Genomic DNA, 14872 nt, shown 5'->3' with positions numbered 1-14872 from the left:
AGCGTCGCCATTCTCTCCCCCGCCCCCTGTTCCCACACTTATTCCAGGCCCACAGGCCAAGGTCACAAAATGCTGGAGTCAAAGGGAAGTTTGGAGAGTGATTAGTCCATGCTTCATTTTACCGAAAGTAAACCTGAAATAGAATTACTCTCACCGTGGGACTTCCCAGAGGGACTGGCAGTGGAGCTATGACTCCGCCCTCTCATCATGTGTTGGCTCAAGCCCCACCCTCTCGTGGCTGCTCGAGCTCTGGCCCGCCCCTCCCTTGACTGGTCGTTCCCTCGGTGGTCTCCAGTGCCACTTTCCGCCACTTTCTACTTCTCCACTTTGGCCGCAGTCCCTGGGTCCATTCCGGGACAGCTTCGGTCCCAATCTTAGGTTCCAGCCTCTGCGTCTCAGGTCCCCTCCTTCTTCTCATTTAGGCCGCCCCTCGATCCCTGGGCTCTGCCCCCTACTTCTAACACCGCTTTCCTTAGGTCTCACAAAGTTAGAAAGGGGAGGGATCTTCGGAACTACAATTCCCGGCAGGCCCTACGAAGCAGTTCTCGCGAGTTGCGAGAAGACACGTGCGCGGAAGGAGCAAGCAGTAGCGGGCGACAAAGCTGAAATAAAGGGAGCTAGTGGTAAAGGGAGCCGGTGAAGGGGTGGTGCGAGGGGTTGGGACTGGGCAGTAGGCCGAGCGCCAGCTTGGAGGTCCTGTCGCGCCCTCCGCGGTCGGCGCCTATGTTGGTCTCACAACTCCTAGCTACAAGAAGCTAGGGTTATTGGACATAGTCTGTTGTGGGGTTCAGAGGGCAACAGTCATTCCTCCAAATCCGGAGATCCGGCACCAGTCGTCAGTATTGGGACTCCGGGGGCTAGTAGGTTCAGGTTTGGGATGCTGATTTGGGATTCAGCATATAGAGGTTAGTTTTAGGATTCATGTTCAGCATCTAGGGGTTTTTTGCTTGGATTGGGGGTTTGTCAAATGTGGTCAGTGTTGGATCAATACTTGGAATTCATGCTTAGGATTGAAGTTAAATATCCGAGGCCCACTTAAGGTTTGTGGCTCAATATTCACGGTGCACTGTTGGGATTTAGGGCTGAATACAACAATTTGAGAATCACTGGGATGGAGTTTTCAGTTTTTTTAAAATTTGGGTTCGAGAAGGAAATCTGCTGAGTTTCTGAGTTTGCACAATTTTGTTTATAGCCAAAGGGAAATCTTTTAGAGATAAGGTTGTGAGGTATGGATTTCAGAATTTGTGAGGAATCATTGTGAGGTTTCAAGGCCACCTGGAATCTAGGTGGCATTTATGAGATGTTGTATCCAGGAATGGACTACACTGAACTTTGATTTACATCTTGGGAGGGAGCTAAGTGTTGCTATTGAAGGTTTTGGGTTTACTTGGGGTGTGAGAAAGGGACCTGATTTGTCTGTTGGGGTTTGAGATTTAGGTAGCACTCACCATCATGCTGAAAGCTGTCATCCTGATTGGAGGCCCTCAAAAGGGTGAGGAGCCAGGGGACTGTGGGGAGGGGGGTGTTGGGCTCCAGTGGTTAGTGGGCAGAGGGGGGCAGGAGGCTGAAATGTTCTCTCTCCTCTCCCAGGAACTCGCTTCAGGCCTTTGTCTTTTGAGGTGCCCAAACCATTGTTTCCTGTGGCTGGGGTCCCTATGATCCAACACCATATTGAAGCCTGTGCCCAGGTAATCTAGGCTCCCCTCTCCCACTAAACTTCCTGCTGATCTCCTTCATGCTATATTTCCCCCTTTCCCAACAATAGTTTTTTCCTACTGGGGAAAAATGTGAAAGGTGTCCCCTTAAGTCTCAAGTTGCACAGCGTAGCTGCGCTGTTTTTCCCTATTCTAGTTTCTCATCTGGTCTCTTCCTGCTCAGATTTCACACTTATTTTTGAAGTTTGGAATATGAGATCAGACAGGGATCTTAAGGACAATTTAAAGTCATAGCATGGAGATCCTTTTTTTTTTTTTTTTTTTTTGTGGTACTGGGAATTGAACCCAGGGCCTGTGCATGCGCGAGGGAAGCATCTACCAACTGAGCTATATCCCCAACCCACATGGGGATCCTTAATGAAGACAAAGCACAGAATTCATTGCCTTGCTCACCACAGAGCTCATTTCTTTATTTTAGTATTGATATAGGCGAGGTTTTGGGTGAAATCTGGCTCTGCTGTGAGACTGACCTGGAGCAATCAAGCTTGGTACCCTGTCTGAGCTTTAGTTTCCTTATCTGTAAAATAGAGACTCGACTTTGTTGTGGGATGGCAAAGCTATAAGGTGCCTAGTTCAATGCTGATCCTTGATTAATGGTACCCTTACTCATGCTGATGTCAAGTTTAGACTGACAGTTAAGAAAAAAGGGCAGTGGGGTGAGTGGATTATCCTTTGCATTAGCTTGGCAGGCAAAATCTTTCCAAGAATGAGTCCATTTCAGGTGTGTGAGGGAATGTAAAGGAGAGATCTGAACTGAGATTTCCTCTAACTCCCTCATTGTGCAGGGGAGAAGACAAGAGTGGGCTCCCAGCTGAAACTGGTCTCTGGACTTCTAGGCCAGCACCAGGGATTTTCCCAGCATTCCCTCCTATTAGCTATTTTCTCTCCCATCCTCTTGCCTTATCCTCAGGTCCCTGGAATGCAGGAGATTCTGCTTATTGGCTTCTACCAGCCTGATGAGGCCCTTACCCAGTTCCTAGAAGCTGCTCAGCAGGAGTTCAACCTTCCAATCAGGTGTTTGTACATGCAGAAGGGGATATTCTAGGCCTCTGAGTTCATAAGAGTGGGTTGAGTTAGTATTTGCCAGAGTTCAGCATCACATGCTAGAAGGATTCTTATTTGGACATCTCCGACTCCCTAGATATATGGAGTTTCTCTGTGGGTAGGAGTACTCCCAGGGGCTGGGGTTAGGAGATTAGCTTTCCTGGCTCATGCTGTGTGTCTTATCAGATATCACTGAGCTGGCTTTGGGGTCCCTGGGAATAGGTACCTTCAGGAATTTGCCCCCCTGGGCACAGGAGGTGGTCTCTACCATTTTCGGGACCAGATCCTAGCTGGAGGCCCTGAAGCATTCTTCGTGCTCAATGCTGACGTCTGCTCTGACTTCCCCTTGAGTGCTATGTTGGATGCTCACAGATGCGAGCGCCACCCTTTCTTACTCCTTGGCACTACGGTAAGGGAGCTGGTAGGGCCAGAGGATGTTGGGGAAGCAGGGGCAGCCCCAACAGTTGGAATAGGAATGTGTGTTGGGGGGGAGGTATACTTGTCCCAGCTGTAACGAAGGTATCACTGGTGACCCTGAGCCCTTTGGCTGCTCAGAAGCAGGGAGGTGGGGGGAGCTGTCAGCACTCACCCTGCTGAAGGCCTGTCAGTGGTAGAGCTGCGTGCCAGGTGCTGTAGGTGAAGGAAAGAAAGAATAAGAAAACAGCCCTGGCCCCCCTGAAGCAGCAGGTCACTATCTCGGATGTGTTTATCTTTCAGGCTAACAGAACACAGTCCCTCAACTATGGCTGCATCGTTGAGAATCCACAGACACATGAGGTGAGAGCAGAGAGGGGGCTGGGTGGGCATCTACTCGTGACTCAGAGGACAGTAGAACACTATGGGGAGGCCCCAGTCTTTTCAAACAAGGGGCAGTCCCTTGATTAATCATCTTGTATCGCTTTTGGAGAGGCTGGCTAGGGGGAAGGGGTAACAGTTATTTCCCATGGGTGTGTGCTGAAATCAATGTATGTACAGGGTGCTATGGAGCACAAAAAGGGGCCCTACTGAGCCTTGCCTGGGTGGGAGGTGGGGAGGGCTTCCTGGGGGAAGCAAGGTACACTGAGTTAGATTTGTCCAGATAAAGGAAGAAACAAGAAGTCATTGCAGACAGGGAATGGTACGTGCAAAGGCAGAGGCAGGGAACATTGTGGTGGCTCCTCCTCTAAGGAGGTGAGAGTGTAGTCAGCTAGGCAGAGGGCTGTGGCCCTGTTTGTGAATCTCCCTGCCCTGAGCCTCACTTTCAACAGCCCTTTTATTTCACCTTATTTTTTATTTTTTTAGTTGTCAGTGGGCATTGATTTTATTTGAATATGGTGCTGAGAATCCAACCCAGTGCTTCACACATGCTAGGCAAGCACTCTACCACTGAGCCACAACCCCAGCCCTTGACCTTGTTTTAATGTAAAACATATATATGAACACACACTCATGGCATGCATACCTCGTTTTGCACCAGGCACCAGCTAGATATGAGAGAAACAGAGCCAAAAGGCACAGTCTCTGCCTCTCTAGAACCCTCAGACTAGTGGGAAAGACAGAATCCAAGACAACCTTTGGAAATGGCACAGTGCCACCAGTGAGGTGTGGTTGGGGCCTAGGCCTGAATAACTAACTTTGGGACTGGCAAGAGAGGACTCACGGAGGGACTGACAATGTCAACTGCGTCTCTGAAGGTGTTTTTTTCAGAGGAAGAGATGGAAAGAACATCCCAGGGCAGGCATGCAATGGCTTGGGGCTTTGGCCCCAGAGTGCTAGGAGGTGGGGAGGGTGGAGGAGAGAAAGGCCTGCAGTTCAGATTTATCTTGAAGGTGAAGGTGAAGGACAGTCATCTCAGGGTGTAAAGTCAGGTGAGAGCAAGATGCATGCTGCATGTTAGCAAGTCCACCCTGGCAGCAGCAGGGAGGGCCTGCAAATGAGAGGGTCTTAGGGGATCATGCTGGGCAGTGGTCCTCTCTACTACCAAACCCAGCCCTCACTGTCCTTAGGTCCTGCACTATGTGGAGAAACCCAGCACATTTATTAGTGACATCATCAACTGCGGCATCTATCTCTTTTCTCCGGAAGCCCTGAAACCTCTTCGGGACGTCTTCCAGCGTAATCAGCAGGATGGGCAACTGTGAGGCCCCATCGCCCTGTAACCCCAAGTACCCCAGTCACAGACCCCTGGCACATGCCAGGCTCTCAGGCTCCATCTCAACCTGCTCACCCTCTTCTTCCCTTCTCCCTTTCCTACTTGTCATCTCCAGCCAAACCTCCCTCCATGTCCCTCCCCTTCTAACCTCATTCTGTCCCTCTTCCTTATCCGTCCCAGTTCCTCCTCCGTCACTGCCTGCCCACTCCCCTTCTGGTCCATTTCTCTCAAGCCCTGAGTGACCCAGAGACACCTTTCAGAGCAAACGGCAACACACTTGGGCCCAGGTGTGCTCTAGTACAGACGCAGGTGCACACATAAGCACATAAGCACACACATGCATGCACGCATATTCTCAGGCTGACTCTCCTTGGGATGTAGTATCCCAGAGCCCTTCCTACCAATCCCAGGGTACCCCTTCTTGGCCTAAAAGCTGTTCCCTTCTAGGATTCCCTGTCTTTACCCTCTCCTCCCTGCCCACCTCCCCATCTCACATCATTTGCTCATAGCTATTTCTCACCCCACTGTGTCTCTGCTTCTCTCCATCTCTCCTGGCCTCTCTGTCTCTGAGCTGGCATCTACCATCTCTTTTTCCCTCTCTCTGTGACTGTCTCTGCCCTCACCAGCTGCCTTGCTCTGGGGTGAGTCTGCCTGTGTTTCATGCCATCCTGTGAGGGGAGGGTGAGTGGAGGGGTGCGCGGGGAGGAGGATGTGAGAATTGGGGGATTCCTTCTGGACGCGGGGTAGAGATAGGAAGCGGGTCTATGCCAGGGGCTCCCCTGCAAGAGCAGCCAATGCAGGGCGGGTGAGAAAGCAGCCTGAATGTGAGCACACTTTGGAGAGAACCCCACTGGACCTGGAGAGGGGCTTGGAAAGGTGATGGGAATCTCTCCATTTTCTTCTGGGAGAGACACATTGGCTCACCTCTGGGCTCAGCTGGGGACCTGATGTCAACATCCTTTCTCTGCCAGGGAGGATTCTCCAGGTTCATGGCCTGGGGCAGGGACCATCCGCCTGGAGCAGGATGTGTTCTCAGCCCTGGCTGGGCAAGGCCAGATCTATGTGCACCTCACTGATGGCATCTGGAGTCAGATCAAGTCTGCTGGGTATGCTAAGCAGGGGGGTCTGTGCCTCAGATCTGGAGGTTGGGGAACCAGGTGGTAGGGGGTGTTGAGACTTTGGGGTTGTGACCCTGCTGGCCCCTGAGCTTCTCCCCTCTGTGGCGTCTAGCTCAGCTCTCTATGCCTCTCGCCTCTATCTGGGCCGATACCAGATCACTCACCCAGAACGTCTGGCCAAGCACACATCAGGGGGTCCAAGAATCCGAGGTACCCACCCAGCCCCAGTTGTTAACCTTTGCCCATCCCCGTCCCCCATTACTTCCACTCCTAACCTCAGGTCCAGAGGTGAGTCTCAATCCCTGCCCCTTCCCATCTAGATAAGGTTTGGGGTATTTGGACCCAGGTCCTCTCTTCTGCTTCTAGGAAACGTTTACATCCACCCCACTGCTAAAGTGGCCCCGTCAGCTGTGGTGAGTGGTGGGCCCAGCCCCAGAGAGAGGAAGGTGCTATCCGTTTGGGTTCAGGAGTGGGGTGCAGAGAATGCCAGAGCTCAGGGTGCTGGTCTCTGCCGAGCCCATAGTGTGGGCCTTGCGCAGGTTGCTTCCACCTTCTGTGTTCTAGGATGGGATTGGACCTGGGCACCTGTAGGTCCTTTCAGGACCCATGGTATGTGCTTCTCTCCACAGCTAGGCCCCAATGTCTCCATCGGGAAGGGGGTGACTGTGGGTGAAGGTGTGCGGCTCCGAGAGAGCATTGTCCTCCATGGAGCCACGCTGCAGGTAGGTACCAGGTCCCACAGCAGTGTGTGGTGCCTGGGAGGCTGAGGGGTGGACCCAGCTTGCCTCCCAAGGTAGAGAAGGGTGAGCCACACAGGCTCTGCCTCTGGACCCTCTCACACCCTCCCGTTCCTGCCTCCCAGCCCATTCACCTCGCACCATCCTGTTTGGCAGGAGCACACATGTATTCTGCACAGTATCGTGGGCTGGGGGAGCACTGTCGGACGCTGGGCTCGTGTGGAGGGGACCCCCAATGACCCCAATCCCAATGACCCTCGAGCCCGCATGGACAGCGAGAGCCTCTTCAAAGATGGCAAGCTGCTGCCTGCTATCACCATCCTGGGTATGACTTACTGGGCCCTGGGGCTTCGAGAAGCACCAGAGATGATGCCAGAGGTCTGTGGGAATATTTGTTCCTGTGTGTGCGTGCATGCGTGCATGCGTGTGTGCGTGTGTGCACATGCGTGCACGCTTCCTTTAGCAGACACTTACCAAGTGCCTGCTGTGTGCCAGGCCCTATGTGAATTTCTGGGGGCATTAGGCCAGGACCACAGATGGGCAAGGAGGGATCCCTCCCAGATGGCCTTGGGTCCCTAGCTACCTGCCCCTTTCTCTTCTCCCATGACCTCCCCTTGGTGCCCTCATCTCTACTGCAGGCTGCCGCGTCCGGATCCCTGCCGAGGTGCTTATCCTGAACTCGATTGTTCTGCCACACAAGGAATTGAGCCGCAGTTTCACCAACCAGATCATCCTCTGACAGGGGCTGCAGAGGGGCTCCCAACTCCTTCCTGCTCTCCTGGAGGCTGCTGCCTGCTTGGCCAGTTCCTATCCAGAAAGGACCAGATGAAGCCTGTCAGGATCTTCACCTGCTGGGGCAGTGTGGGTGGCTTGGTCTCCCTCCCCACTCCCAAATAAACCCCAGTGAACCTTGAAGCCAGCACGGACTCCACTTGTGCCTGGGCTGGGGGTGGGGGCAGGAGGTGGGCAGCTGAGTCAGGCCCCCCCACATTAGCATTTAAATTGGAGTCGTTGCTGCGGGCTCATGAATAATGAATCTGGAGCCCTGGTAAATCTCCCCCTCCCACTGCCTCAGCCTCTTTGCACTGCTCTGGAGGAAGGCCCTCCAGGCTCCCCTGCCCGCTGGCCCCCACCTTTGCCCCTGCTTGCCCACCTTCCTGCCTCTTTCTCCTCACTGGGCCTGGCCTGGACTCCCAATGTAAGATTCAGAGGTGGGGGGTTGTGAGCCTTTCAGCTGGGCCCCAGAGCTGGGAGCCACAGCCCTGGAGGCTGATCACCCCTGGCAGCCCGCTCTCCTCAGCTCCTGCCCAGCCCCGGTGCTGGCCTGTTTTTCCGCTTTGCCAGCCCCATCTGCTCCCAGCCTGGCTTTTGGCGAGGTGTAGGAAGGTTTGCCCCTGCCTGGAGCTCAGTATCTCTGTCTCCTACTCCCCTGGCAGGCAGGGCAGGCCTGAGCCAATGCTGCTCTCTCTGGAAGTGCAGGGGGAGGTGTCCTTTCTGGGAGGAGTTCTGGCCACTTCCCATCAGCCTGGTCCTGCCCTTCGCAGGTCTCAGTCCTGCTCTCCCTACCATCTCTCATGTTTGCCCATGACCCCCAAGTGCCCCTCTCAGTGCCCCCCTTTCCCCAGCTGTGGGTTAGGAGCTTAGTTGCCAGATGAGCTGGTAATGATCGTAATCTGCTAATTGAGAGGAATCTAATTACCCGAAGAGAATGGGGGGGCAGGGTGTGGGTGGGAGGGAGGAGGGGGTCCTGGCAGCAGGCTGGGGTGGCAGGGTGCTGGGGCCTTGTTATCAGCACCAGCATCAGGGACAGCCTAGGATTTCATAGCTCCATAGGTGGGCAATGACAGAGATGCACAGGAGCTAGGCTGAGGTGACCTCCCAACCCCTTCAGGCTCTGCAGACTGTGTGAGAGCCGTGGGAAATGACTGGGTTTAGCAGGCCTGACCCTTAACCTGCCTCACTCAGCCCCCTTCCCTGCTTCCTTTGGTCCCTGCTTCCAACCCAGACCTTCTATCATCTCTGCCTGCAGGGAACTGCAGAGGCACACTCTGTGCCTGGGGTCATCTCCCTGAGGAAGGGGCTGGGAGAGGGCTGGGCCGCAGGGCCAGGCTCTGGGTCCCTTCCCTCTCCACCCCCGCCCTGTCCTGACCCTTCTGTTCCAAGCGGTTGGCAGAGGCCATGGCAGCTCCATCATAAATATGATAATTTAATTATTTTCTCAGCAAAACACCGTGAAATCCAATAAGTCTGTGTCAGGCCCTGGCCCCCGGGACCCCCCTCCTAGACCCAGTGGGGGTGGGGACATGGTGGGTAGAGGTACTAGAAGGGGAACAGGTCCGTGTTTGAAAGGGGGGTAGCTAGTGAGGCTGAGGTCTGCCTCCCCCCAGGCCAAGAGAGTGTATGCAGGGGGGTGTCTAAGGGGAGAGGCTGTAATGCCCCATCTGCAGCCCTTTTCTGTGGTGGGAAAGGCCTAAAGCCTCTTGCATCTATGAGGGGGCCACTCAGGGCCCAAGATGTGAGTAGGGGGAACAAGGAACCCCCTTGTCCACTGCCTCTTGACCCTGCACCCAACCTTCAATGGCCCTGTAGGGGTATAAGGGTGCTGGCCCTGAGAGGGTTCGAGAAGGGAGAAACAAGGGAACTGGGGTGGGAAGTGGGGGATGAACAGGGGGAGGGATGCGGGGGAGGGGTGCGCTCCTGCCATTAGCGCTTTTCGGTTTCCATAAAAAGATTATTCTGTAAAATCAGCGAGGGGGAGCAAGCTGGGGGCCGGGGAAGGGGGTGGGTCCCTGGCACCAAGCTGGATGGGGCGACAGGGGAAGAGAGCTGGGGACAGGGACTGAGTGTGGAGAGAAATTTGGATGGGCTTCAGGAGCCAGCTGAGGGGGAGAGGATGATCCAAGAACAGACAGGGAAGGTTGGGCGGGGTGGGGTGGGGCAGGGCAGCAGTGCCTTCATCTCCCTCCTGTCCCTTCGGTGGGCTGTCCAGGGACCCTGTCCCACCTCCATCTCGATCCCCTCCCTCTGGCACTTAGCAGCCATTATCGGGGGAGCAGATTGCGGCCCCCTCCCCCTCTCCGGGAAGCAGGCACAGCTGGGGCCCCGCCACATCTGCCGCATCAGCGCTGAGCACAGCTGGGTATGCCCAGAGCCTTGCTCCCCAAAACACAAAGGGGAGCCGGGGGCCAAGAAGAGCCCAGACCCCCGAAACAGACATACCGACACCTCTGCCAACAGACACACACTCCTCAAAGCGAAGCTACACCCACCAACACGCGCTCCCTCGGTGTGCAGAGACGGAGAACTGGCAAACATGCAATTACCCAGCCCCGCCTGCCACCCCCGCTCCCCTCCCCCAGCCCCTCCTCTTCCCCCAGGCTCCCTTCCACCACCCAGACCACCTCTGAACTGCCCTGGACTCTGGTCTGGAGGGAGCAGGGGTCTCACCTGCCCCAAACACCCTTCTAGGAGGGTAGGAGGGTTGTAAGGGACTTCGAGGCTCACCCTGAGAAGCTACCCGCCCTTCTTCTGAGCCTCTATCTCTCCCCACAAAGAAGCCCTTCTGAAACTCTGGTCCTTGCCACAGTCTGGGTGTGATGTGGTCTCCATGCTAGGGCAGTGGACTGGGCATTCTTAATTGTTCCCTGTGGCTCTCTGGTGTTCCATCAGCCGCCTCAAGGAGGCGCTGTGTGCCCTCAGTCTCCAAGCCTTGGCTCCAGGGCTCCCAGGGCCACCTCTGCCTCATCCCCTCATCCCCACCCTACCCCTTAATCCTCCAGCACCCTAACCTCAGCAGTGCATCCCTCCGTTTAACTCTGCTGTCCCAATGTGGGCAGGTGGGCAGGGTGTGGGGACTCCATCAATGGTACAAAAGTCTTCCTCCCCAGAACAGACGATCAAGAGTCGCTTCTTTCCCAGTTAATGGCCACCTTGTGGCCCCTGATTAAATCCTGCTGCCTCGAAGCCCGCATTTTCCTACTCATCTCCTTGGCCCTGGTGTCTTGCCCTCAGCCTCTCCTCCCTGCCCCCCCACCCCCTCCCACGCCGCCCCCCCATGCCCCTCGGAGCTTTAATCCCTCCTGCTGCTGTGCTGCCTTATCTGCTCCCAGCAGCTTTCACTGCTGCAAAGCCCTCTCCCCCTCCTTCTCTGGATCTTCTCCCCTCCTTCCCAGCTCTCGCTGCTCTCTGACCAGCCTGTGCCACCCCCCAAGCCTTTCTGCCACTCAGGCCCCCATCGGGGCCCCTGGCTGACACCAGATCTGTACCCCGGTGCCCTTTGCCTGCTCTCCACCTTAGCTCTGAGGCTGTGGGCTGCCCACCCACTCCCAAGCTAGCCTCTTCCCCCTGACAGGCTCCACAGATTTTGTCAGTTTCTGGCAGCCAGGATTTGTCATTTTTCTTCTTCCTGCCCTTCCCTTGCCTGGGCCCCTCCTCAGTTTCTCAGATGAACGCCCTCCGCCCCATCTTGGACCAGCTGTGCTGCAGTCCTGGGGACCCCAGGTCTCTGAGTGGGAGTAACCGCATAGGGATGGAGGGTGTGGGTTCAAGACACAGGAAAGGTGCTGTGCTGCCCTGGCCTCCGGAGGACAGGGTGGGGGGGGGGGGTAAAAAGTACTGGTGACAGTGGGGGCAGGGCCTGGCGGTGGGACGCTAACCCTCTTCAGTCCTCTCAGATCACGTCCAGGCCTCCCCACCCCCTTTCGCCGGGACTCTCATTAACCGCTTCTCCTGCCTCGTCCGCGGCATAAATAACCCAGATAAATCAGCCGCCGTCCGCCCCCCGCCCCTCACCCCCGCACAGCCCGTTTGTCACCGCTGCTCGCTCACTAGCCAGGCCTGGCCCAGCCCGGCCTCCCCTTCCTTGTCCCTTCCCGCCCACGTCTGTCCCACACTGGCTCATACCCTGGTCCCGCACCAGAGGCAGGTTTCTGGTCGGGGAGGGTGGTGAAGGGGTGTCTCCTGAGAGTAGGGGGAGGCTGGGGACTCTCTGGAGAATGCTACCTAGGAGTTTGAGGGTCATGTGGTTTATTAATGGGGCCAGAGAGATGGCGCTTGGGGCCTACACATTGTAGGAAGGGGCAAATACAGCTTAGCTTGGGGGTCCCTGTCCTGTGAACAGAAGCCCCCTGGGAACCCTGTGAAGTTGAGTCCTGGGATGTCTCCAGGTCTCCCTTTGGGGTATTTTGCTCAAATAAAACCCCTGTGCCTCCTCCCAGATTCATTGAGCCAGAACCATTCTGCCCTCCCTGCTACTCCTCATTCCTCTGCCCCCATTCCCAGCCCTGCCTCATCTAACCTCTGCCTCCTCACTGTCACAAAGCCTGGGGGTGGAGAATTGGACTGTGAACAAATCTGTGGAATGGGGACAATTGGAGGGCAGAGGAACTCCAGCTGAGGCTTCACGGCCAGACCCTGCAGCAACGCCCCCATCCCTTCTGTTCAGCCCAGGGTCCCTATCAGCCCCACCCTGTTTGCTCACCCCCAGCTCAGGTCCTGTCCAGCCCCACTTGGCTCTGATTCTTCACTACAGGGGGCAGCTGGTCCCCTGGGAGTGGGTGGGGGGAGCAGGGAGGGGATGGGGAGCTTGGGCGCAGGACTGGGGATGGGGGTGGGGAAGAAGCTGGGCCGGGCCCCAGGGACCAGCTGGGCAATGAGCCGGGGAAGCAGCCGGGAGGCTAAATGAGGGAGATTATCACCCAACTGCAGCCGGGCAGAGAGAGAGGCAGGCAGGGAAGCAGGGAGAGGCGGGGAGAGGGGACGGGGCCAGAGGCGACAGGGGTATAGAGGGACATGAAGAGGGCCAGCAGAGGCTGGGGAGGAGTGGATGGTAAAAACCAAACCAAGAGATGGGCTGGAAGGATGGGTGGGGGTGAGGGATGACTCCTACCGAGCATAACCAGATTCCTGGAGATCTGAGAGACTGGAGGTGGGGACTTGGGGACAATTGGAGACAGCTGGCCATCGGGCAGTGGTGGGGGTGTAAGTGTAACTAACTGCTGCACCACTTCCAGGCAGCCTGGAGTTCCTCCACAGCCCCCCATGCTCCCCCTGTGCCCAGTTACCACCCAACTTCATTCCTTTTAGAGGTTGAAGCTTCCCTGACATCCCTCAAGGGGAAAGAGGGTGTGATTTGGGCTCTGATGGAGGCCAGTATGTGATGGGAGAGTGTGACCCTGAGATCTCAGCAGATGACAGGGGAATTCAGGGACATGTACAGACGCCAGGGCAGCAGTAAGTGCGGGGGAGAGCTTGGGGGGCAGCTCCCTGCTTTCTTGGCAGAGCCCCAGACTGAAGTAACCTTAAAAAAGCAATTAAATCACCTTTTTTTAAAAAAACCTAGTAAAGAAAAATCAATATTGGGAGAAAGGGGAAGAGAGAAGGATGGGGAGGAGCGGTGGGGGGAGCTCTGGAAATGTCTGTAAGTCTACCAGGGAGGGGAGAGCCTCGGAGGGGGCTGCCAAGGCATGGGGCATGGGGGCTGTCTGTGGTCACTTGGATACTTGAGTAGTAATGTGGCGGCTGCTTCCAGTGCCAATCTCACTTTCCCCTCCAGGATGTTGTGTCCCAGCCAGAGTCAGCACTGGACCCAACCCCAGGGGTCTTCTCAGTTTGCCAAGCTTCTCTGACCCTGACTCAGCCTCCTGGGAATCTATGGGGAAACCCAGCTGTGGGACGCCTGGAAGCCACTTTGCTGAAAGGCTTGGAACAACCTAGTCAGGGCACCATGCATAACCAGGCTGGGTGTGTGGGCAGGCTCCATGCTGAGGTGACCCTGGTAGGACCTGACCTGGCCTTGCAGCCAGGGTGGCAGAGCAGCTCCCTGCTCCCTAGGGAACATCCTTGGGTCCCTCCCTCAGGTCCAGGCGGAGACTGCGGGGCCAGGCCTGACGCAGGGGAGGGGTGGCCGACGGGCAGCGGGTGGACCTCGGGCTCTAATCCCCAGCAGCTGCCGTTTCCCTCAGATCGATTCCCTTCTCACTTTTTTTTTCAGCTGCTGGTTCCGCGGCTTGGATCGATGGAGCCGCCTCCCCCGCCCCTTGGAGCTTCCTCTCCCTGCTGCTCATTAGCGCCCCGATTAATCAGCCCCCCCTTCCTGCAGGGGACAAGTGCTTCCTCCCCCATGAGGGTTCACACTCTCACATGGGTCCCCCAGAGCACAAGCAGCTCATTCTTGCCACCCCTCACCCTGGGGGCCACAAATGTATCCCCTCCTGGCCGGCCAGCCAGGCATCCTTCCCCTGCCTGTGTTGACAGACCACGTGCCCACTTGCCCCTCCACAAGAATATGGCAGTCCCTCAGGGTTACCCTGCCCCCATTCTACCAAGTGACAGGGCAGCCCTGGCATTGGTTTCCTGAGGATGGCATTCTCTCCCATTGAAAACCAGCACAGCTTCTCGCTCCCTGGGAAACCTCCATCTGGGCTCTCCACTACCTCCTTCCACATTTGAGAGTTCCCATTTCCTCCCTAGCCTATTCACCCAGCACCCCCCCACCCCCAGCCTGGTTGTGGCAAGAGACTTGGGGGACATTTGGGGTGAAAGTGGCCATAGATATGCAAGTTAGCCAGGGTGGCCTCACTCCCAGTCGTATGAGTGGCTCAGGGGTTAGGGACAAGACGAGAGAGACAGAGCCAGTCTCCTGGAGCAGGAACAGAGAGGGGTACAGTGGGGCATTGAAGTCAACAGCAAAGCTCTAGGGAAGCTAGAATCTTAGCGGAGTCACGGTTGTCCCCTAGTCTGTCTTGCCTGCCCTCTTCCTCCTTTCCCCTTCCTCATTCAAACAAGTGGCTCTCTCAAGGAGTTTCTGGAAGCTGTTGTGAGCTGGGTAGTGGGACCAGGTGTTGGCTGGAGTCCGGAGTCAGGGAGGCTGGGAAGTGGAGGACAGAGTTGGCTGACCCTCCATGGGGTGTGGTTCAGAAAAGTGGCAGAGGAGGTTGAGCGCTCTGGGTGTTGTTCTCTTGCCTGAGTGCCCTGGGAGTGGGACATCTGGGGCTCCCTGCAAGTGGCTAGGGTGTAGCAAGACTTTGGGGGATAGCCCAATCCCTGGATCCCTGTCCTGGACCAGGGGTTTTCCCCTCCCCTGGCCTGGCTCCTGCCGCCCATGCCGCCGGTGAAACGCTGTTGACA

At 56.2% G+C, this 14872-nt stretch overlaps 1 protein-coding gene across 8 annotated transcripts; it reads left to right on the top strand.

The window, feature by feature from the left end:
- Positions 1-570: 570 nt before the first annotated feature.
- On the top strand, positions 571-7660 carry Gmppa (GDP-mannose pyrophosphorylase A). 8 transcript variants are annotated; one of them, XM_027941753.2, is made up of 13 exons: positions 571-623; positions 1432-1492; positions 1591-1688; positions 2626-2729; positions 2982-3168; positions 3477-3536; positions 4745-4875; positions 5862-5996; positions 6121-6218; positions 6375-6421; positions 6638-6730; positions 6902-7070; positions 7384-7660. In XM_027941753.2, the coding sequence occupies exons 2-13, from the start codon at positions 1453-1455 to the stop codon at positions 7482-7484; spliced, it is 1263 nt and encodes a 420-aa protein (XP_027797554.1). In that variant the 5' UTR covers positions 571-623; positions 1432-1452; the 3' UTR covers positions 7485-7660. The 8 variants fall into 8 exon arrangements, with proteins under 8 accessions (XP_027797554.1, XP_034491608.1, XP_027797555.1 ...); XM_034635717.2 differs by having other exon boundaries at positions 605-623; positions 1438-1492; XM_027941754.2 differs by lacking the exon at positions 571-623 and adding an exon at positions 630-905 and having other exon boundaries at positions 1438-1492.
- The last annotated feature ends 7212 nt before the right edge of the window (positions 7661-14872 follow it).

The sequence above is a fragment of the Marmota flaviventris genome, chromosome 11 (genome assembly GCF_047511675.1).
Source record: "Marmota flaviventris isolate mMarFla1 chromosome 11, mMarFla1.hap1, whole genome shotgun sequence".
NCBI lineage: Eukaryota > Metazoa > Chordata > Mammalia > Rodentia > Sciuridae > Marmota > Marmota flaviventris.
This window is presented reverse-complemented; position numbering and strand designations above follow the sequence as displayed.